The 23,587-nt window shown below is 37.4% G+C and overlaps 1 protein-coding gene and 1 long non-coding RNA gene across 2 annotated transcripts; one reads left to right on the top strand and one right to left on the bottom strand.

Moving 5' to 3' along the window:
* Positions 1 to 680: 680 nt before the first annotated feature.
* On the top strand, positions 681 to 3,077 carry LOC116290221 (uncharacterized). Its single transcript, XR_004196424.2, has 2 exons — positions 681 to 845; positions 1,957 to 3,077. It is a non-coding gene; the product is annotated as an uncharacterized LOC116290221 (long non-coding RNA).
* LOC116290220 (carnitine O-palmitoyltransferase 1, liver isoform) lies at positions 2,981 to 23,413 on the bottom strand. Its single transcript, XM_089027807.1, has 15 exons — positions 23,183 to 23,413; positions 21,457 to 21,746; positions 20,529 to 20,740; positions 19,993 to 20,180; positions 17,484 to 17,615; positions 12,000 to 12,054; positions 11,319 to 11,445; positions 10,777 to 10,916; positions 9,777 to 9,976; positions 8,632 to 8,800; positions 7,975 to 8,046; positions 7,327 to 7,437; positions 6,354 to 6,563; positions 5,402 to 5,521; positions 2,981 to 4,480 (listed from the first exon to the last, which is right to left on the bottom strand). The coding sequence occupies exons 1-15, from the start codon at positions 23,314 to 23,316 to the stop codon at positions 4,274 to 4,276; spliced, it is 2,367 nt and encodes a 788-aa protein (XP_088883933.1). The 5' UTR covers positions 23,317 to 23,413; the 3' UTR covers positions 2,981 to 4,273.
* Between the last annotated feature and the right edge of the window lie 174 nt (positions 23,414 to 23,587).

Here is a 23,587-nt window from a genome sequence, read left to right as displayed (position 1 = left end):
CACTACCCCCTTCCTCCCTCCCTCTCTCCCTCCCTCCACCCATCCATCCCTCTCTTCCCTTGATAAGCATCATTGTACTTCTTTCTTTACCATAATGCAATCTTCACCTGATTTGAGACCAAGTGTCATTTCCTTGAGTATTATTTCTTTCTTTATTAGGAATGCTTTTCAGCTATGGTCCAATGTTTTCCCATTTCAGACTATGCGTCATTCCTTTGAGTATTATTTCTTTCTTTACTAGGAATGCTTTTCAGCTATGGTACAATGTTTTCCTATTTCATACCATGTGTCATTCCCTTGAGTGTTATTTCTTCCTTTACTAGGAATACTTTTCAGCTATGGTGCAATATTTTCCCATATCAGACCGTGTGTCATTCCCTTGAGTATTATTTCTTTCTTTACTAGTAATACTTTTCAGCTATGGTGCAATGTTTTCGCATTTCAGACCATGTGTCATTCCCTCGAGTATTACTTCTTTCATTACTAGGAACGCTTCTCAGCTATGGTGCAATGTTTTCCCATTTCAGAACACATGTAATTCTCTTGAGCATCATTTCTTTCTCTTTTCTCCCATTTTTTAGTGTGCAGTACACGATCACCCTGTGGTGTTTTTTAGTCCTCGCAGTCTAAGTACTAATGTAATACCCAGCCTCCACGCATCCAAAGGAACAAAAGATCAAATCGAGTAACGAACTACTTACACGTTTCAATAAGAACAACAAAGTAAACCTACCAGAAAATACTTTTAAAAATGGTCGATCTAAACAATCCAAAATCGCCTGAAAGCTTTAAAGTTGAGATTAAATTTCTTCTCGTTCCAGGAGCTATTTTAGCCGCCCTTATAGGTAAGGAAAAATTTAAAAACTTTGTTGTTAAACGCTTGAATATTTACGATTATAACAGCTGATTTGATTCAACCAGTTTTTGAAGAAAAAAATATTTTCTTACTTTCTTGGTTTCAATTTATTCATCATTATCAGATGCGGAGTATCTATTTATTTAGAGTTCTCGTTGGGCTGCTTTGAGTGGCTTTGGTTTCTCTGGTTTTCCTCCAACCACAAGAATCAAATATTTAGGCTTATTTTCTCTCGTAATAAATCGACTGTAATCGATCTTTGCTATAGCGGTATCCTTATAATTTAGGGATAAAGGTTTTTAGTATTTATTAATAAGATAGTTTCTTAACATAGGTATCAAATAACCTTGTAGCCTAATTTTCAATTATATTTACGACATCATATTTATGTCTTTCCACTAAAATTATTGTAAAGTTTCAAATTGAAGAACTTGATTTTTAATATTACCTTTTCATGTCTACATGAAATACAAGTAAAAATGGTAATTACTATATTTATTAAAAAATAAAAAACTCAATGTTCCTTTTTGCTTTTTATAACTTTGTTGTTTTATCCTGTCCCCACCCCTGTAGGTAGTTTGTCTCCCTACCCCTCCCCTAATAAAATTGGTTTTGTTTGCTGTGTCTGTGTGTGGAACAAAGTATGAGTGAATCATCATTAGTCATCATCATCACCATCAATATCAAAATCATCATCATTAGTCATCATCACCATCATCATCACCAATATTATCATCAACATCGGCGATATCATCATTGATATATCACCATCATTAATAACATCATTATCATCTTGCTTATCATCAGCATCATGTATCACCACCATCATCATTAGGATCATAATTTTTTACCATCATCATGCATCATCATTAAGTATTATCATCACTATCCTGTATCACCACCACCATCAACAACAGTCATCATCATCACCATGTATCACTATCATAATTCATAGCCATCATGTCATGTATCATCATCATGTATCATCATCATGTATTATCACCTTCATATCATGTATCATCACCATCATACCACTATTTATAGTAGCATTGCTATCAGTGTTATCCTACTGATTCATCTGTTCTCATTTCTGATTTCAGTTTACTTTATTTACAAAATTATCAAGACCAATAAAGAAAGAGAGCAAGCCAAGCTAGAGAAACGAAAAATGAAACAAGAAAAGAAGAAAAAATGAATGAAACGCTACACAAAATATTTATGAAGAACACTTTGAAACAATGACAATTATTAACAATGAATAAGCAATATTAATATACATGGAAGAATGGACAAAAATAACCACAAATGATAATATGTTCCAGAAGTGTGTGTTCTCTGTTGCTGGTTGCCAGTCATTCTGAATAAAGAGCAAAGATTGACAAGACCATGGTGGATTAGTCTGCACATCTTATCTACATTATGGAAGAGATAGAATGATTTTACTTCGCCTGTGAAAAAAATTAATATTCAGTGTAATGCTGTAGTAGACACTATTTCCATTGTTTTCTGTTGTTTTACTGTACTTGTACTGTTAGTCACTAATAATTATACCACTTTGTTTAACGGGTCAAGTAAAATCACTCTCATTTTACATTTCTGTCAACACCTTTTTAGCTCTGATTGATGATAAATTGGGCAACACATTAAAGCTGGCTAAGGATGATTTTAACAAATATTTATATTTCCTATCCTTATCTTGGTTGAATAAATGAATGATTTGCCTTTATTTCATTTGTTGATACTGTCATCTTAATAAATTATCCACTGGATAGGATTTATCTATTGGATAGCACTAGAGTGCAAACAATATAACCGTGGAACTTTAGTGATACTAAATAGCACAATTTCATGCAAATTCCATTGTTTTCTATTGTTTAATTAGCACTATTTTGTACTATTTAGTAATTAGTGTTTCACGGATTAATTGTTTCTATTGTAAACAAGCAAAAGTAGAAGTCAAGAACCCAAACCAATAACGTGAGCCACACGCAGGAATTGGAGAAAATATCCTTGTGCTAACAGCAAAAACAAATTTTCACAACTGGTTCACAGACAGTGTATTATAGCTCTGCAATCGCAATCAAAAAATGGTCGTAATACATGGGAAATTTATCAACAAACAAACAGTTTGTAAAATGGCTTTATTTACATAATATATGAAAGGCTTTGTAGTAACGAGACCTAACGCTCAGCATCAATAAAAGAATAGGCACATTGTAAATTGCATTGAAAAAATGAATGAAAGTGGCTTAGCCCATTGGTGCATAGTATAACCCCATCTTAATTAAAGTGGTTTAGCCCCACTCTTCAAGTGGTTTAGCTATATTCACCATTTTCCATACATTGGTTCACTGGTCAAACACAAAGCACTCAAGCGAGGCACCAAGGTACTTTCAAAGGATTATTCAAATTTTAACTTTACAATTTCGACTGAATGCTTTGTGTTTGACCAGTGAACCAATGCATGGAAAATGGTGAATTACTGAGTTGAACTAAGTTCGAGACACAACACACTTATAAGACACAAATGTCAGTCAGTTCGCTGCCCACAGCTGCAAGACTACCAGTGCTAAACCATTTGGAGATGGGGATAAATCACCAAGGGGCTAAGCCACAGGTTACCGAAAAAATGATATAAATATAATATTTATTGAATAAAAAAGCAAAAATTATAATATACTTCCAAATTTTAAAAACTGGCTTAAAAGATTGTTTGTTTGAAAACTTTTGAAGCACAATCCAATAGCCCACTTCCGAGGTATGCTTTGATTGTCACGCACAAAGGTTTCAGTATGAGGCTACGTGCTAAATTAACTTTGTTCTTACCGCCTGTCATGAATGACTGAGCACTTAGCACGTAGCCTCATACTGAAACCTTCGTGCCTGATAAGTGAAGCATATCTTGGAAGTGGGCTATTTCCTGAGGGGGTGCTTAGGGGGATTTAAAGTTATACTATTAAAGAATAAATTATTAAATGAAGACCATAAAATTAATGGCCGAAGAACAATGTTATGTGTAAAAATTAAAAAATTATGCCCTGCTCACATCTTATACCAATTTAAACTTATGGCAAATAAAGATAAATAAAATAGTTAAAGCATTCCTAGCAAAGAAAGAAATAATGCTCAAGGGAATGACACATGGTCTGAAATGGGAAAACATTGCACCATAGCTGAAAAGCATTCCTAGTAAAGAAAGAAATAATACTCAAGGGAATGACACATGGTCTGAAATGGAAAAACATTGCACCATAGCTGAAAAGCATTCCTAGTAAAGAAAGAAATAATACTCAAGGGAATGACACATGGTATGGAGATAAAGTAGATGAAATTAAGACTGAAGTATGCATATTAGGCAACGAGCCTGCAAAAGCAAGCAAATCCTTGTCTCATGTCGTTTTAGTTTTGTCGTGAGAATTATTTTATAGCCCAAGGATTATTCTCAAACAAGGCCTTCATTTCAGCCATGCTCTCAAACAGATTATTAACAAATCTGTCACTGTTAGTTAACTTGGAGGAGAATTTTGACGAGACATGGAAAAAGATCCTGTTGTCGTCTGGTACCATGTAAGAGACTCCATACCCGTCATCAGTTACTGGACCAAAACCCCCACCAGGGGAGATCTGAAAGGAAATATGGAGTTTCAGAAGTGAGTACCTTGTACACTGTACCCCAGAAGGAGCCACACAAACAAGGTACCTTAGTATACTCAGACCCAAAGCCACATCAAAATACAATGGGTAAAAAGCAAAACAAACAAGGTATCCAAAAAACAAAAAAGGCACCCCAGTGGAGCAGCCCAAACAATGTACCTTAGCATACCAAAGACCCAAAGCACATCAAAATACAATGGGTTAACTAAAAAGCAACCCAAACAAGGTACCCAAAAAATAAGAAAGGTACCCCAATGGAGCAGCCCAAACAAGTTACCTTAGTATACCCAAGACCCAAAGGCACAACAAAATACAAAGGTTTAACTAAACAGCAACCCAAACAAGGTACCCAAAAAACAAAAAAGGTACCCCAATGGAGCAGCCCTTAACGAGGTACCTTAATATACCCAAGACCCATAGCCACATCAAAATATTACAATGGGTAAACAAAAAAGCAGCTCAAACAACTTGGTACCCAAAAAACAAAAAAGGTACCACAATGGAGCAACCCAAACGAGGTACCTTTAGTATTTTGAGGAGGTTTTGGGCCGGGGGGGGAGGGGGTACTCCGCCAGGATTTGGGTAGGGGTGTTCCGCTGGGATTCTGAAAGGGGTACCCTGTTTATGACAAAAAAACTAAAATTTATAGACCTTGTTTATGACAAAAGATATAATTAATTGCACTGAGTTCCTGTTTCAATTATCATGTCATCTTGCGTATCATTTTTTTACAACCATAATAACCAGTTTCAGTCAAAACGAAAGTAGAAACCCTGAATATGACAGGAAGCTCATGAAGAGCTTGGAACTTGAGTGAAATTGCATACCCTGTTTATGACAAGAAGCTTGAAAAACCATACCATAACCATAATAATAATGTTTTATTCTTACCATGTGCATGAGCTCTGGTTCTGCTATACTAAAGTGCTCAGCTACCATCTGTTGCTGTGGTTGTTGACTGGTTGATAATGTCCAGGGTAAAGTAAGAGCCTTCTTCAAAAACTCACTTTCCTAAATATCATGAAACCATAGAATTATTTATAATAATCAACAATTAATAGTACTATCATCTCCACCACTACCATCGTGGTCATCAACCAGCACCACCATCGCCACTATTAATAACACCATCATCATATGATTATCACCATCATCGTCATCATCATCATCACCATCATCACCATCATTATCCACTATTAACACTACCATCATCACCATCACCATTATTAACATCACCATCACCATCATCATCATCTCCACCATCATCATCATCTCCACCATCATCATCATCATCAGTATTAACACCATCACCATCACTACCATTAGTTCCATCATCATCATCATCACTATTAACATCATCACCATCGCTATCAAAAGTACCATCACTGTCATCATCATCATCACTATTAACACCATCACCATCATCATCATCTCCACCACCACCATTATCATCATCATCATTATTAACACCTTAGCCACCACCACCATCATCATCATCACTATTAACATCATCACCATCACTATCAAAAGTACCATCACTGTCATCATCATCATCACCATCATTATCCACTATTAACACTACCATAATCATCATCATCTCCATCACCATCATCATCATCATCACTATTAACACCATCACCACCACCATTGTCATCATCTCCACCACCACCAATATCATCATCATAATTATTAACACCTTAACCACCACCACCATCATCATTATCTCCACCATCATCATCACTATTAAAATCATCACCATCACTACCATTAGTACTAATATGAATCCCCTGTACTGTCAGACTTCTCCCAAAGTTCCCTCTAGTGACAGATGCATTGTACTTACAGTTCCCTGTCCCTTGCTGACAATGTACAAAGCAAACAAGTGTCTGTCAATGCCTTTGCCATTCATACAGTCTTTGTAATTTCTAGCATGCCGATCAGCAGCTTTCTTGAACAGCTTTTTCACCTCTTCTCGTGGGACACTCTTGTCCATGAAGGACCTGACGAAATCTTTTGCCTCTTGTGTTAGGCTGCGAACAGTTTCAGTTCTTCCCTGCAAAAATGACAACACAGAAAAGATATTTGGTTCAGATTTACAGTTAATTGTCTAGATGTCAAGAGATCAATATATCTATATGAAAAAGGGGAGATAATTGCTCGGGGGGGGGGGGGGGGGGTACTCCCCTATATATATACTATGGAACAGGGTATAAAAAATCGCGCTTGCTCTGGAACAGGGTACAGTGTATATGAAATCACACTCTCTCCTCTCTGGAACAGGGTTCTGTCAGGTTCTGTCTGTCTGTCTGAAATCACACTCTCTCCTCTCTGGAACAGGTTCTGTCTGTCTGTCTGTCTGAAATCACACTCTCTCCTCTCTGGAACAGGGTTTTCAGCGATCTTGCTCTGGAACAGGGTATGAATTTCAGAGATTTTTACTCTGGAACAGGGTCAGGGTTCAGAGGGCTCAGCAGCACATCCTTACCCTAAATGGGTAAGAGTACCATCCCCCCCCCCCCCCCCCCCCAGGGATAATTGCTGGGTTGTCCAGCAATTAGGGTGTAACTAGGGTGCCAGAAGAATGATCCCAGGCAATGTTACCAAACAGCTAATCAAATCTTTGGGTCTTATTCCTTATTATTATTACAGCTTACAAGTCGAACTGCAGTATGAGGTTTATTGAAGTACCTAGCAAGAATGTCATGCTAAATGTCTCTAATTTGATTACAGACAAAACTGGTAGATTTTTTTTTTTTTTACTGTTGGAGCAGGGATCTGAAAAAGTTGTTCTATTTGTTGCGTATGTCAATACAGACCTGCAGATACATCCTAGTCATGGATGCTTCATACGTCAAGGGATGTTTTCCATCAGAATCCTTGTAGTAGGCCAATTGTAGTGCCAGCTGGATAAATGCATCTGGACTCGTCTGTGTAATCATTAAATACAATAACATTGTTCAATATATAATGACAGATTTTGTATACTTCTACCTTAGTCTAAAAAGAAACTAAGAGGAAAGTTTTTATAACTTCCTATATCAATTTCTTCATGGTTGGCATGGATGGCATAGTGGTTTACTGCTCACCTCTCACTGCTATGGTCTGGGTTTGAGCCGCGGCTCAGATTACATATAGATCATGTGTAAGTTAAGAGTTTGTTTGATGTGTTCTTGTTGTGGCAAGGGAGAGAACAGAGACCTTTAGATACGACGATGAGTGAGAGATCGAGTACAAGTTTTAAGATTGGTCAAGTGCACCTGGTTAACACTGAAGCGTAGTCCATTTCCGATTTTTTACAATCTAAAGTTTCAATCTACGTACACAATTACGACTACAAAAAGATAGTGACTCTCTTTAAAAGTTAAAAACTTGTACTCATTCTCGTACTCGTCGTCTGATCTATAGGTCTCTGTTCTCTCCCTTGCCACGACAAGTGCTTTCTCCAGGTTCGACATGCAACTTACTTTAATGGTTTTGATGAATCCTTTTCCAAATACATCATGGGTTACGACTTTGTGTTGAAGGTCGGCATTGTTCTGCAACAAAAAAGGTTTTCTAGGTTTTTAAGCTATTGCTTCTAGAATTATTAGAATTTAAAAATTTAAACATCAGGGAATCAAGGGTAGTGTAGTGGTAATACACTCGCCTCTCACCTCTGAGGTCTCAGGTCTCGATTCCTGGACCCAGGATAATGAGGAGAGTTTGTTAGGTCTCTCCCTTGATTCAAGGGTTTTTCTCTGGGTTCTCTGGTTTCCCTTCCTCCAGAACACATGCTAAATTTGAATGCAATCTCTGAGTTAGCTGTGCAGTGACTTTGATCAGCCCAGAGGTTGTTTCAGGGTTCAATCTGTGAGTTAGCCATGCCCTGACTTAGATCAGCCCAAAGGTTGTTTCAGGGTTCGATCTGTGAGTTAGCCATGCCCTGACTTAGATCAGCCCAGAGGTTGTTTCAGGGTTGGATCTGTGAGTTATCATGCTCTGACTTAGATCAGCCCAGAGGTTGTTTCAGGGTTCAATCTGTGAGTTAGCCATGCCCTGACTTAGATCAGCCCAGAGGTTGTTTCAGGGTTTGATAACATCAGAGTTTCCTGTAAGTATTAAATCAATGGTTACTGACATACCGCTCGGGCAAACTCCAGAGCATGTTCAATGCTGCTGGCCAAGGGAGGAGTCATGTCAAAGTACAGTCTGGAGGGTCTTTGTAGGTTATGGGTCCTAATGTTAGCACTCTTGTGAGCCCCTCCTATAGGTACACATCTGCCTTCTTCATTATAGGTACGATAAATGAATCTGGAAAAGATATCAATGGCATCAAAAATTGAGAAAATTAAAATAAATGATTTTAAGAACGAAGTTTTAGAATAGGCTGCAAAAAGCAAAGCAAAACTTTCAATCCAGCTGTATTATAGGCTCTTCCAGGGGGTTCAATATACATGCTCTACTACTATATATAAAGGTTATCAGTCGGCTAGGCATCTTATACGGCTGTGTATTTTGACAAGCCACGGAGTATATTTTTGGCGAGCCTTTAGGTGAGCAGCCAAAATACAAATGACGAGTAAAAATGCAAAGCTGTATCAGATGCTTAGCCTACTTATAAGTTGTTTATCATTGAATTCTGCAAAGAAATGCTCAAACTCTCTCCAAACCCTATCTTACCCAGCGCGAGCAAATGAGAAGTGCTGATACAGTCTCATATCAGGCATGGTCTTTTCCAGTATTACGCACGTTCTTTGCAGAATTAAATGAAAAGTACTATTTACAACAGACATGTATCACTCAAAATACATTTTGATTTTTATGGATTGAGAACCTACAGTAGAGAAAAACCCTTGTGTCAAAAGAAAGAACAATTACATCAAACTAACTCAACTCACATCTGCAGTTCAGTGGAGATTCAAACCCACAATCCCAGGAATGACCTATATACAACTGTGAAAGACAGCACCATACCAGTTCATGCCATACATGTATCTTGTAATGTGTAATTTTACATACAAAAACCAACAATAATTTAACTTATTAGGGTGCTTTTGTTGCTTGGATAGTTAATAAAGATGTGAGTTATGTTTCATCAAGAAAATTTTTCTCAGAAATGTTTTTATTAATGATTAATTATCAATACATTTTTAAAAAATTTCTTTTATTTTTCAACAATTATTCAACTGCTGAAAAAAATGTAAAAAATTTTTAAATTTCATTTTATTTTTTTTTTTTACCGAGAAATATTTGCTTGACAAAACATATTTAATATAAATGAACTTACTCATATGTAAGTCCATACTCCAACATATGCCCTATAACAGGTGCATCGGCCCAGGAGTGTTCGGCATTAAGACCACACTTGCCGTCACTGAATACCAACAAGTTGAATGACTTGTCAAACCAGAAGGATGTTCCATCACCATGCATGAGGTACTTCGCTCTGTCTGTGGTATTTGAGAAACTCTTTTCTTCCAAACACACCTTGAAAATGATATATATTCAGGTAACATGAAAAACATTGTTCAAAATGGTCAAAAAAGTCTCTAAAGTGGAAGGTCAAATTTGTTTTAATAATGCAATTGTATTGTGAACCAATGACAGTATTTCATCAATAAATTAACGATGCACTGATACTGCGTATGCCATGGTCGACATACGCTGCTAATGCGTTGTCTTTCACTGAGTCCAAAGAGTATGGTCACTGGTTCATGCCCTTCGGATGCCACATGTGAATAGGACGTTTGCAAGATGGCGTCATTTAACTCCCATTACCAAAATGCTTTGTGAATTTTCTTTCTTATTTAAATTAGTATTCCCTCATGAGAATAGTAAGACAATTGGTGCTTATTAACTGAACAAAAGAAAGCATGCAAGGGAGTACAGCTGTAGTTGTTGAGTTGCTTTGATGTGAATTTCGCTCCTTAAGTACAATGGTTTTCCTCCCTCCATAAAAATTGACATGTGAGTCGAGTGTTGTGTGCATAAGATAGTAAATGTAGTGAGAGTGAGAATGAGTGAAAGCAGGCCCACATCAGCGAAATCTGCCAGAATAATCAGCCTGTTCTAACAAATAAGATTGTCATCATCATCATCATCACCATCATCATCATCACCAAGATCATCATCACCATCATTATCATGATCATCATCATCACTATCTTCACCAAGATCATCATCATCATCATTATCATGATCATCATCATCACTATCTTCACCAAGATCATCATTACCATCATCATCATCATCACCATCATCGAAGCATTAGTATTACATGTACTCACCACAAACAAGGCTTCTTCAATAGTCTCTAGAGATTGTTTGTTCAACCCATCACTAAAATGAGCTTTTCTTATTCCGGCCCATTCTTTTCTTGGCAGGGCTGTGAGGGCTGCAATGCACCCTTCAGGTTTGTTCTTGATTTCTAAAGATTTTTACAGAAATGCTTAGATCATGGTCACAATAATATGTAGTCCCAGAAATTATCCATACCCCTCCAGGGAGGAATGTTTTTAAAAGACCCCACCCTACCCCCTTTCCCCCAGAAATTCCAATTTTCTTCCACTCAATCTCTGTAATTTTGTTCTTTCTCTAACCCCACCCCCCCCCCCCCCCCCCCACCACACCACCGACCCCTCAAAAATCCAAATTTTTCTATGTGGAGGGAGGGTATGGATAATTTCTGGAACGCCACAATATTGACCCACCATCAAAGTGTTTCAGGTCGGCTTTTATCCAATCAACCTGTTTTTCAAGTTCCAGGCAGGAGTTCAAGTGGTTTACACCCCCCTGGATCAGCCCTTACAAGAATATCGACCTACTGTACCATTAGAGTGTTGTGCATCAGCTATTATCCAATCAAATTGGCTTTCAAGGTCCAGACAGGAGAGTAGTTTTCCATGGTTTATGACTGGTACCATGTAGTAATGACCATTACAGATAACGACAATGTGCTGGAAAATAGATACAAACACACACACACACACAGTCAGTATCAGTTTGAGCAGCAAGGACATTACTACCATTATTGTTAAAGTGCGACCCACAAAGTTCAATTTCTAGTTCACCGACTCGGATTTCAACGACTGTCAATCAAAGATCGTCAATTAAAAAAACAAAAATGAATATCTTGAGGGAGATATTCTGGGTTCATACTACTGAGGAACTTTCCAGGAGTTTTCCAGGGTAGGAAAGTAAACATTCCAGGACCCTTGACTTTGAAATTTCATGTCAGAAATAGTGACACAGTTTCCCTTCAGAACAAGTGACATACTAAGTGTTGGTAGAGAAAAAACACTCCAACTTTTAATTTCATTTGGCTAATATTTAGCCTAATACTAACGGAAATGTCGAGGACTTTTCCCAGGAGTTTGTGTCAGAACTAACATTTTAAAGGGGTATTCCAGAGACCTGAAAATTTTTTTTTCAAAATTTCAGGATTTTTCCAGGAAATCCAGGAAAAGTGTGAACCATGGCTTTAAGACTGAGTTAAATATTTTAATCCTACTTCTTTCTCTGTCTGTTCAAAATGAATAACTTCGTCAATGTCTCCCTTGGGGATTCTAAAATTGAAAAATAAAATGGAAAATGCATTATCTAGCCATTCAACAAAGGTATCCCGGGGGGGGGGGGGGGGGGGGTACTCTTGCCTGTTTAGGGTAGGGATATATTTTTTATAAAGTAGAATCGCTGAAAACCATGTACCCTGTTTGGCGGCACGTACCTGTATAGCGAATATAGGGGAGTATCCCCCCTCCAGGAAAGGTATTATGTAGTATGTTTGTAGAATTAATGTAAAGCACTCTATCAATTTGCATGTTGAATATTTTAAAAATGGATGACAGTTAGAACAGATGGGTTCAAACGTTAATTTACATCATCCAGTTTTTCAGTAAAAGTAATTATAAAATAACTGTTATGAATCTCGCGTTCTGATTGGTTTGGAGTGTGTGCTTTATGAGAGCACATTGCACGTGCGCACACTTTCCGTTGCATCATTCCTATCTATTATTGTAATTTGTATTTTATAAAAGTACACGTTGTGCTTCTTCTAACACTTCTCTCGTGTTCTGCCAATAGTCTAGAAGCTAAACCCAGAATTTTTCAAGTTGGCTGCACCCCATGGGTGGCCAAGGTTTCTTGGTATCATTTTAAAGCTTGAAGCCTGTAGATTACGAATCTGCTTGTCGCCACTTGAAAAAAGTGTCCAAACAGCTTGGCGACCTGGCCTAAAGTACATACTTTCTATTTCACAATATTTTCGTTATTCTTCATGTTCTTGACGTTTTTCACGTTTCACACACAAATTTTCGATAAAAACTGCTTTGATGTGTTTATTATATGCTAAGCTAATGCACACATATGAAAAAACGAGGAAATTTTCAGGAAATGTGGAATTATTAGCATATTTGGGCCATTAATCACGATTTTCGATTCATTGAGTGGCAAAAGTTTTTTAAAAATAATTTTAAACGTCGCTAAACACGCATTTTTCTCATAAAGACCTTAGTTTGACCTTATCTGATTAGTTTTCAGAGAGAAATGACAAATATTTTTAATATTAGCTATAGAAAAGACAATTTCCGTACTATTCGTCAAACCGGAAGTTGATAGCTAAACTACTTCCGGTTTACGTTTTTTAAGATTTCTTGAATAAAATCGGAAAATAACTCATTGCAGACTCTGGTAGTCTCTTATTTATAACAAATTAACACTCTTATAGATGTTTACTACTTGTGTGTACTCTTTTCAAGTAGTAAATAGGTAAGAATAGAACATATTTATGGAAGGAGAAGTACTAACTGTGTATAAAGAGGAGCTGAGATTTATAAATTTATGCTTGAAATCACTGTAAATCATTATATATATCTTATAAATAAAATAATGCAAAATTAAAGAAACAAATGAAAAATAAAATCTCAAGTGCTGCAGATGTTGTTTTGATTGGTCTTCCTGTGTCTAAATGAGCCTTCAGTTCCAGCATGGCGTGGATTTAATGCAGTGGCACGCATGAACGAAATCCCACCGAAGAGTGTAGTTGGCTACTGTCAGCTCATTGATGCATCGCCCTCAGATCTATCAACAGTATATACCTTACTCAAGAAATCCGTCGAAATGGCGTTACAACTTGGACTTCACGATACTGTCGTCGTTGTAGACCAAGCCATATATGCGAAAGCTTTAGAAGTTATATGGAAGCAGAAAGAAGAGTTCCGGAGCGTTGTGTTACGCATGGGAAGTTTTCATATCATTTGCACGTTCCTTGCTGTATTGGGAAAGCGATTTGGAGAGAGTGGCCTGCAGGATCTGCTGATCGAGTCTAGATTGGTAGGCAGTGGCTCTGTGAATGGAGTTCTCCAAGGAAAACATTATAATAGGGCACTGCGAACACATAAGGTAGGTGCTTAGTTTTTTCTAGCTGCTTGTTCTCTCTTTGTATATTCACTCGTTACAATTCTTGTTTTCAGATTGTTATGGAAGCTTTGTTGCGTCTGAATTGGCAATCGTTTGTTGACACTATGAAAGATGACCAAGAAGTAAAGTCATTCAAGCAAACTGTGACCACAGCTACGATGAGCGTCCAAAGAGAATTATCAAGCTCCACGATCCAGAGGTGAAAAAAAAAATTTAGTAGTTCCACATCCCATGTTTTAGTAATAGCATTTATTGTATTACATTGTATTATATCGTAGGCTGTACGAGACAACGGACCTTGAGAAGCTCCACGCAAAGTTTAAAGATTTCAACAAATCACCAGCTACTACAAAAATGGCCAAATTCTGGTTTTCATACATCGAAATGGTCAGTCTTCTCTTAAACTTTATCCGCTCAATAAGAGAGGGTGATTGGAAATTGTATCTCACCTGCATCCGTGATATGATACCGTGGATGTTTGCATATGACCGGGTCAACTATTCTCGATATCTATCCGTTTACCTCCTGGATATGCAGTCATTAGAAGAAAATCATCCAGCGGTTCTGAGCGCGTTTCAAGCTGGCGAGTTCGTCGTCCAAAGAAGCAGTGGAAGCCCATTCAGTCAAGTACCTGTGGACCAGACGATCGAACAGACTGTCAATCGAGACACAAAGACCAAGGGCGGCATCATAGGATTCAGTGTCAATAAGGGTGCTGTACAACGATGGCTCCTTACATCCCACGAACGCGCAGCTATCACCCAAGCTTGCCGAGAGATGGCAGGACTACAACAAACTGATGGAGATGCTGCAAAGAAGGAGATGGGTAAGAGCAGAATGACAGCCGACGAGAAAGACGTTCAGAAAGTACTGGCGACCATCAACAACTGGGTGAACCCATTCGAACCAACAGATGAAGTAGAGCTGTATCACCTGGCATCTGGATCGACAGCGACTACACAGATTGAGAATGACCTGCTAACTGCACATCAACAAGGCGAAGAAGCCATGGAATCCTTCTTTAGGACGAGGTTGCTGACTAATGAAGTACCTTTCCATGGTCCACTAAAGAAGTTGAAGCTTGCCAACTTTTCTTCGTCAAAGTTATCTAAAGTAAAGATCGCTGGCAAGGACACCATGATCAAAGCAGACAGAGATCTTTTTGCTCGGCTTCTGGTAATCGCCCAGAGAAGATCCATGGATCTTTCTGATGTTTTTCAATACTCTCTTGGTCCTCTGCCCTGGTCCCTTGCTTCCGCTGATGGCTCACTCGCCAAAACTGGCAAGTCAAAGCTGCTTGAAATTCTGACTAAGGACATTCAGCCAGTTGAAGACGTCCCACCGACCTCGGCAATGATTATTGACGGGATGGCTATTCTTCAGTCTCTGAAACCCATTCCTGACACATTTGAAGAGCTTGCCCTTAAAGTGTTTCATCTTGCTGTCCCTCATACAAGTCTAGCAAGACGAGTAGATTTTGTAACGGACAGATATCCCGAAGTCTCTATAAAAAACCCCGAAAGAGAAAAGCGAGCAAATGAAGGCGTGGTTAAGATTAAGATCTCAGGAAGTGGTCAGAAATGTCCAAAGCAATGGAGAAAATATCTGAGCAGCGGCGAGAACAAAATTGAATTGGTGCAATTCATCTTGAAGTAATGGTCTCAAGACAGGTACAAGCGTTTGATTGGCAACCGCCACCTATTCTTTGCTGTTGAGCTGAAGTGCTTCCGTCTTTCTGTATAGCTGATGATAAAGTTTCGTGGGAGGAAATTCCAACATTATGCAGCAACCACGAAGAAGCTGACACGAAGCTGCCTCTACATGCCAAGCATGCTGCAGACAGTGGAGAAAACACCGTCATAATCAAGTCGCAAGATACAGATGTGGCTATCCTTGCTTGTCATTTCAGTAACCAAATCCCTGCACGCCTTCTAGTTATGAAAAAAGAGAAGACCAGAGTGGTATATCTCGATGTCTCTGCCATATCAGAAGAAGCTGGCCCTTTGCTTTGCAATGCTCTACCTGGTTTACACGCATTTACCGGCTGACTCCGTTAGCTCTTTCTCAGGCAAAGGAAAGAAGGCGCCACTGAAGCAATGCAGAATCAATGAAGCAGACTGTCAAACCATGTCAATGCTTGGGAGATCGTTTGAAGCCGATGATGCTCTTTTTTCTCACTGTGAAAGATTTGTTTGTCACATGTATGGTTACCCAGAACTTCCCAGAGTTAATAGTTGTCGTTACCAAATGTTTGCAAGCAAACAATCACAGTCACATTTTCTACCACCTTGTCAAGATGCGTTGAAGCACCATACGATGCGGGCAAACTACCAAGCTGCTGTTTGGCGACGGGCATTAGTTGCAAATCCCAATGTCCCATCACCTGAGAACCACGGATGGATCATTCAAGAAGAAAGCCTCGCATTAAAGTGGATGTCACTTCCTCCTGCACCAGCAGCACTTCTTGATTTGATAATCTGTGGATGCACTGGAAAATGTTCAACTGGCCACTGTACTTGTCAGAGAAATGGCATATCGTGCACAGATGTATGCATGTGTGCTGATCAATGTGAGAATCCCCACAATGCATGGGAAAATCCTGATGAGGATGATGAAGAAGACAACAGCGGCCAAGATGATGATGATGACGACTAACGTTTGTCAATTAAGATGATTTAAAATCAATCATCGTTGAAACAAAACTTTTATTTTTCTCTAATTGAATTGATTCTTACCTGTTTACTACTTGAAAAGAGTACACACAAGTAGTAAACATCTATAAGAGTGTTAATTTGTTATAAATAAAAGACTACCAGAGTCTGCAATGAGTTATTTTCTGATTTTATTCAAGAAATCTTAAAAAACGTAAACCGGAAGTAGTTTAGCTATCAACTTCCGGTTTGACGAATAGTACGGAAATTGTCTTTTCTATAGCTAATATTAAAAATATTTGTCATTTCTCTCTGAAAACTAATCAGATAAGGTAAAACTAAGGTCTTTATAAGAAAAATGCGTTTTTAGCGACGTTTAAGATTATTTTAAAAAACTTTTGCCACTCAATGAATCGAAAATCGTGATTAATGGCCCAAATATGCTAATAATTCCACATTTCCTGAAAATTTCCTCGTTTTTTCATATGTGTGCATTAGCTTAGCATATAATAAACACATCAAAGCAGTTTTTATCGAAAATTTGTGTGTGAAACGTGAAAAACGTCAAGAACATGAAGAATAACGAAAATATTGTGAAATAGAAAGTATGTACTTTAGGCCAGGTCGCCAAGCTGTTTGGACACTTTTTTCAAGTGGCGACAAGCAGATTCGTAATCTACAGGCTTCAAGCTTTAAAATGATACCAAGAAACCTTGGCCACCCATGGGGTGCAGCCAACTTGAAAAATAAGCCTCTTTTCAGACTTAGCTTCTAGACTACAAGCCCCGCGTGCTTTATGACAGCACACAGCACACGCACGCGTTTTCTATTTCTTCATTTCTACTAGGAAATGGCTTTTTTTTTGATTCATGATTTTTTCAATCCAGCTTTTTAGCATTGTCTAGCATTGTTTTCACTAATCTTACCTGACAGTTTTGAATGTTCTTTCATACTGTTGCATACAAATTGGAATGGTGTTTCTAATGACTAGCGGTTGTAATGTTTCTGTCTCTATTTCCTGGCGGTACTTCAGATAAAAGTAGGTCATGGTTGCAGCTCTGTGGATTAGTTAAAAATTAATAGTGAATAATAAGTAATAATAATTAATAAGTGATCAATAGACCCTTTTTGCTTGGGCATAATGTTTGAATTCCATGTCAGATTACATGTCAATTTTCCCTTGAGTATTATTTCTTTCTTTACTAGGAATGCTTTTCAGCTATGGTGCAATGTTTTCCCATTTCAGATCATGTGTCATTCCCTTGAGTATTATTTCTTTCTTTACTAGGAATGCTTTTCAGCTATGGTGCAATGTTTTCCCATTTCAGACCATGTGTCATTCCCTTGAGCATTATTTCTTTCTTTGCTAGGAATGCTTTAACTATTTTATTTATCTTTATTTGCCATAAGTTTAAATTGGTATAAGATGTGAGCAGGGCATAATTTTTTAATTTTTACACATAACATTGTTCTTCGGCCATTAATTTTATGGTCTTTATTTAATAATTTATTCTTTAATAGTATAACTTTAAATCCCCCTAAGCACCCCCTCAGGAAATAGCCCACTTCCAAGATATGCTTCTTGTTATGCACAAAGGTTTCAGTATGAGGCTACGTGCTAAATGCTCAGTCATTCGTGACAGGCGGTAAGAACAAAGTTAATTTAGCACGTAGCCTCATACTGAAACCTTTGTGCGTGACAATCAAAGCATACCTTGGAAGTGGGCTATTGGATTGCGCTTCAAAAGTTTTCAAACAAACAATCTCTTAAGCCAGTTTTTAAAATTTGGAAGTATATTATAATTTTTGCTTTTTTATTCAATAAATATTATATTTATATCATTTTATCGGTAACCTGTGGCTTAGCCCCTTGGTGATTTATCCCCATCTCCAAATGGTTTAGCACTGGCAGTCTTGCAGCTGTGGGCAGCAAACTGACTAACATTTGTGTCTTAATTTCATCTACTTTATCTCCATACCATGTGTCATTCCCTTGAGTATTATTTCTTTCTTTAATAGGAAAGCTTTTCAGCTATGGTACAATGCTTTCTCCTTTCAGACTATGTGTCATTCCCTTGAGTATTATTTCTTTCTTTACTAGGAATACTTTTCAGCTATGGTACAATGTTTTCCCATTCCAGACCATGTGTCATTCCCTTGAGTATTATTTCTTTCTTTAATAGGAAAGCTTTTCAGCTATGGTACAATGCTTTCTCCTTTCAGACTATGTGTCATTCCCTTGAGTATTATTTCTTTCTTTACTAGGAATACTTTTCAGCTATGGTACAATGTTTTCCCATTCCAGACCATGTGTCATTCCCTTGAGTATTATTTCTTTCTTTAATAGGAAAGCTTTTCAGCTATGGTACAATGCTTTCTCCTTTCAGACTATGTGTCATTCCCTTGAGTATTATTTCTTTCTTTACTAGGAATACTTTTCAGCTATGGTACAATGTTTTCCCATTCCAGACCATGTGTCATTCCCTTGAGTATTATTTCTTTCTTTACTAGGAATACTTTTCAGCTATGGTACAATGTTTTCCCATTCCAGACTATGCGTCATTCCCTTGAGTATTATTTCTTTCTTTACTAGGAATACTTTTCAGCTATGGTACAATGTTTTCCCATTCCAGACCATGTGTCATTCCCTTGAGTATTATTTCTTTCTTTACTAGGAATACTTTTCAGCTATGGTACAATGTTTTCCCATTCCAGACTATGTGTCATTCCCTTGAGTATTATTTCTTTCTTTACTAGGAATACTTTTCAGCTATGGTACAATGTTTTCCCATTCCAGACTATGTGTCATTCCCTTGAGTATTATTTCTTTCTTTACTAGGAATGCTTTTCAGCTATGATGCAATGTTTTCCCATTCCAGACTATGTGTCATTCCCTTGAGTATTATTTCTTTCTTTACTAGGAATACTTTTCAGCTATGGTACAATGTTTTCCCATTCCAGACTATGTGTCATTCCCTTGAGTATTATTTCTTTCTTTACTGGGAATACTTTTCAGCTATGGTACAATGTTATTCCATTTCAGACCGTGTCATTCCCTTGAGTATTATTTCTTTCTTTACTAGGAATGCTTTTCAGCTATGGTACAATGTTATTCCATTTCAGACCATGTGTCATTCCCTCAAAAAACAACTTCTAAATTCCAATTGGATTTGTGAACGAAAAGCAGAAATGCTGCTACTAAATCCCATTTGAGAGAAAAAGGTGATGGAAGGGTGGGTAGATGGGTAATCACATTCAAGAATGAATTCGATTCTAATTAACTGTTGTATGTAAATATTCAAAGCACAATGTTTAACATTCCAGACATATTTAAGTGCTCACAGTTTTCTTAGTTTCACTGTAACAATTGTCGCCCAGCAGAAAATTACAACTGTGTCAATAATTTCAAACAACAGAATATGAAATAGGCTTCACCTGGATGACTGCACCCTTGTGGGGTACCACCCTTGATCCATGCCGTAGTAGTTACTATTAATAGGTAGAGGGGAGCGTCCCATGTGATATACGTACTTCTCCCACCAGTCGGTATGGTAGTTTGGTGCCCACCAGGACTTCAACTGCAGGATGAACTGCAGCTTTGGACCAAGATTTTTTTCAAAATCCTATGGCGTAAATAGAGGTTATCAGCAGGCTAAGCATCTGATACAGCTGTGTATTTTTACGAGTCACAGAGTACACCACCAAAATACAAGTGACGAGTAAAAATGTATGTATTTTCTATTATTTAATTAAAAAGTAGTGAAAAGTCACGGAGAGTATTTATTTATTTATTTAATTTGGAGGTCAACCAGTTGATCAGTCTGTGACTGTAATGCGTTTAACCTTGTTAAATAAAGTTATTATTATTATTGTCATAGCTGAGTGTTGCTTGCGTGAATTTCGAACCCTGAACTACAGTCATATCAGGATGATCAACATGTTGATCAGTCAATATGATCAGTCAATCTTACCTTAGCCAATGCTTTCATTTCTTCAAATTCTTCATCCTCCATCAAGGGGTGAACAGACTCAAGGAACTTGCTACATGTGTCCTTCAACGATGGTACTGGCATACGAGGCAGACTGTTCTGGAAGCTGTACAGCGTTGGATGGTGACCAGTACATATGTGAACCATGGCACCCCACAAAAGAGTAAGTTTACTTTGTGAACGTGGATTCTCATCTAAAAAAAAAAATTGTTGTAAATGGGACTTAGAATGCAATGGTGTTATGGAATAATTACATAATCATGTATGTCATTGTTAATAGTGAGGACGATATATGGAGCTGTTCTTACGAGTGGGAAACATACAGTATGGTACTGAATTGCAGCACGTACATGGTACATCATGCCGTAACATGGAAATGGCTTCAAATAAGAATGGTTATCGTATGAGTGGGAAACATATAGTACTGACTTCCAGCACGCCATAACATTGAAATGGTTTCTGATAAAAATGGTTCTTGTATGAGTGGGAAACATATGGTACTGACTTAAGCATATACACAGTACGACATTGCCGTAACATGGAAATGGCTTCAAATAAGAATGGTTATTGTATCAGTGGGAAATATATGGTACTGACTTAAGCATATACACAGTACGACATTGCCGTAACATGGAAATGGCTTCAAATAAGAATGGTCATTGTATCAGTGGGAAATATGTGGTACTGACTTAAAGCACATACAGTAGTACACAGTATTACATGCCATAACATGGAAATGGCTTGTCATTGTCTTTGAATAATTTATCCAATCACAACAGATAATCAAGGTCACGGTAATATATGGTAAAGCTACAATACAGCTACAAATTTGCGGTATAGTTTCCCACTCAGATGATTAACAGTTCTTATATTGACTAAATGAAAATAGAAGTGATTTTTAAATACTCACACATCCAGCCTCTATAGGCTAGTAGCATTCGTAGAACATACTGTCGCAGATACAGTAACACAATAAAGAAGATGACACCAATGATAATAGACAATATAACCACCCTGAAGTTATAGGGATATGACTCGTCCAGGTAGATTAGTTCGCCCAGCCACCATACCACTTTTGTAAAAGGCTGCAATAAGTCTGAAGGATGTTGATGATCATAATGGATGATTCCAATGAGGATGATGACTGCACCAAGTAGATTACTCCATGTCGTTGGCCACAGACCATTTCGAATTTGCTGCCTGGGTAGATAGTATTTATATTCTTCGTATTAATGCTGCCAATATATGTTTTTCTAGTTATAGTTTATTTATATTTAATTATGACTATATGTAAGTAACTATATGTGAGATCAACCTGCTTTAATTAATAAATAAAGTATTGGTTGATAGATGGATGGATGGATGGATGGATGGATGGATGGATGGGTGGATCAATGGATGGATGGAGGGAGGGAGGGAGGGAGGGAGGGAGGGAGGGGAGGGAAGGATGGTTCCATCAAAGACATCAATACTGTAGATATAGTACTGCTTGATGTACATTACATGGGCATCACACACACATGAAAGACAGACAGACAGAAAAACATGTTGAAACAGACAGAAACAACAGCATGCAGCAATGAATAAAACTAAATACAAAATCATTAGAATCTGGTTTTATTAAGATAGTAAGATTGAGCTTAATAGACCCCTTGCAGCATGTATATATATGGACAGACAGAAACACAAGACAGACACACACACACAAAACAGACAGACACACACAAAAGACACCGACATCTACTCAAAGACAGCAAAATTGGTTAAACCAAATACATCAATAAATACAATACATATACATTTGGCTGAATTATTGAAAACTATATTCATTAATTTTAAATAAGTTTTTGCTACGTACACAGAGTCTAATGTTTACGTTTTTGTAGAGTTCAAAGTTCAACTACAGTACAAGATAGGATCCCATCAAAAATAGATTGAAACCTTAAATTTAAAGTAATTTTTCTATGCCTTTTTTATATTAAATACATAAATACAAAACAATTGATTAGTCGTTTTTTGGTTGTTTTTTTTTTCTGGTAAAATTCAAGGAAAAATCAAACGTTGGATAGCGTGCTTTTATGTCATCGTATAGTATTTTGAAATTTTCAAGAATGCAGTCACGGGAAATAACCAAATACACCTCTGAATTAAGATTTCTTTCTTTTAATAGCTTTATTCTGTTCAAAAATTATTTCATTTGGCAAAAATTTCTTATTTTTAAACAGGAAATATTTCTGTCCTTGTTCTGGAGTTTGAATTTGATTGACGAAAAGAATATGAAAACATTATGATAAAGGTAGAGGTAGACTACCGAAAATATATATGTAGACTACCTAGGATATATGTAACTTAACTTTTTGTCTAATATCTAAATAAAAATATTTCCGTTTGACTGGCAGAAAACAAAATTAATTCGCTCAAACGTAACACGCATTTTGAATTTTGAAGTTACTGCGCGTTTGTGTCAAAATTTTGGATTTTAAGAGTAAAAACAACGATTTTGATTCAATAATTAGGATTTCCTAATTTTTTTAGATTAAAATGAAGTAATTTTGATTGAGGGTTTTGAGATAAAAAAGAAATATTCTTCTTGTTTACAAAGAACAACACGTGGAAATCATATCCTCAAAACTCACCGAGTCCTGAAAGCGCATTTCTTCAACGACGTAAAAGTGCTCTTTAGGAGCTCAAATTCTGCCTCTTTTGCGCTTGTTCCTTCGGGGTGAAGCTTTACGTCGGGCCTAGTAACGGCAGCTCTGGCTTCTGCCATGTTTAAGAGAAGGAAAAAGCAGTTTTTTAGAAGAAAATTCCGGTAATATTTTCACCGGTTTCTGGTTCAAAGTCGCTCGTGTGTAATGTTTTGGTAAAACAATCATCTGACCAATCAGACAACTTGTTAGTACTTATTTATAAATGGACCAATTATTGACTTTGTACTATCAAGATTATTGACCTTGAACGACCTTGAACGACCTTGATTTGCCGCCTCAGACTAAACCAATCATAAAAGGCGTCACAATGAAAACTGGCCAATCATGATC

This window comes from Actinia tenebrosa, unplaced genomic scaffold, assembly GCF_029948245.1.
Source record: "Actinia tenebrosa isolate PJP-AT-01 unplaced genomic scaffold, QUT_ActTen_1.0 PGA_scaffold0__85_contigs__length_37466705, whole genome shotgun sequence".
NCBI lineage: Eukaryota > Metazoa > Cnidaria > Anthozoa > Actiniaria > Actiniidae > Actinia > Actinia tenebrosa.
The sequence above is the reverse complement of the archived record's forward strand: the minus strand, read 5'-3'. Positions and strand labels throughout refer to the sequence as shown.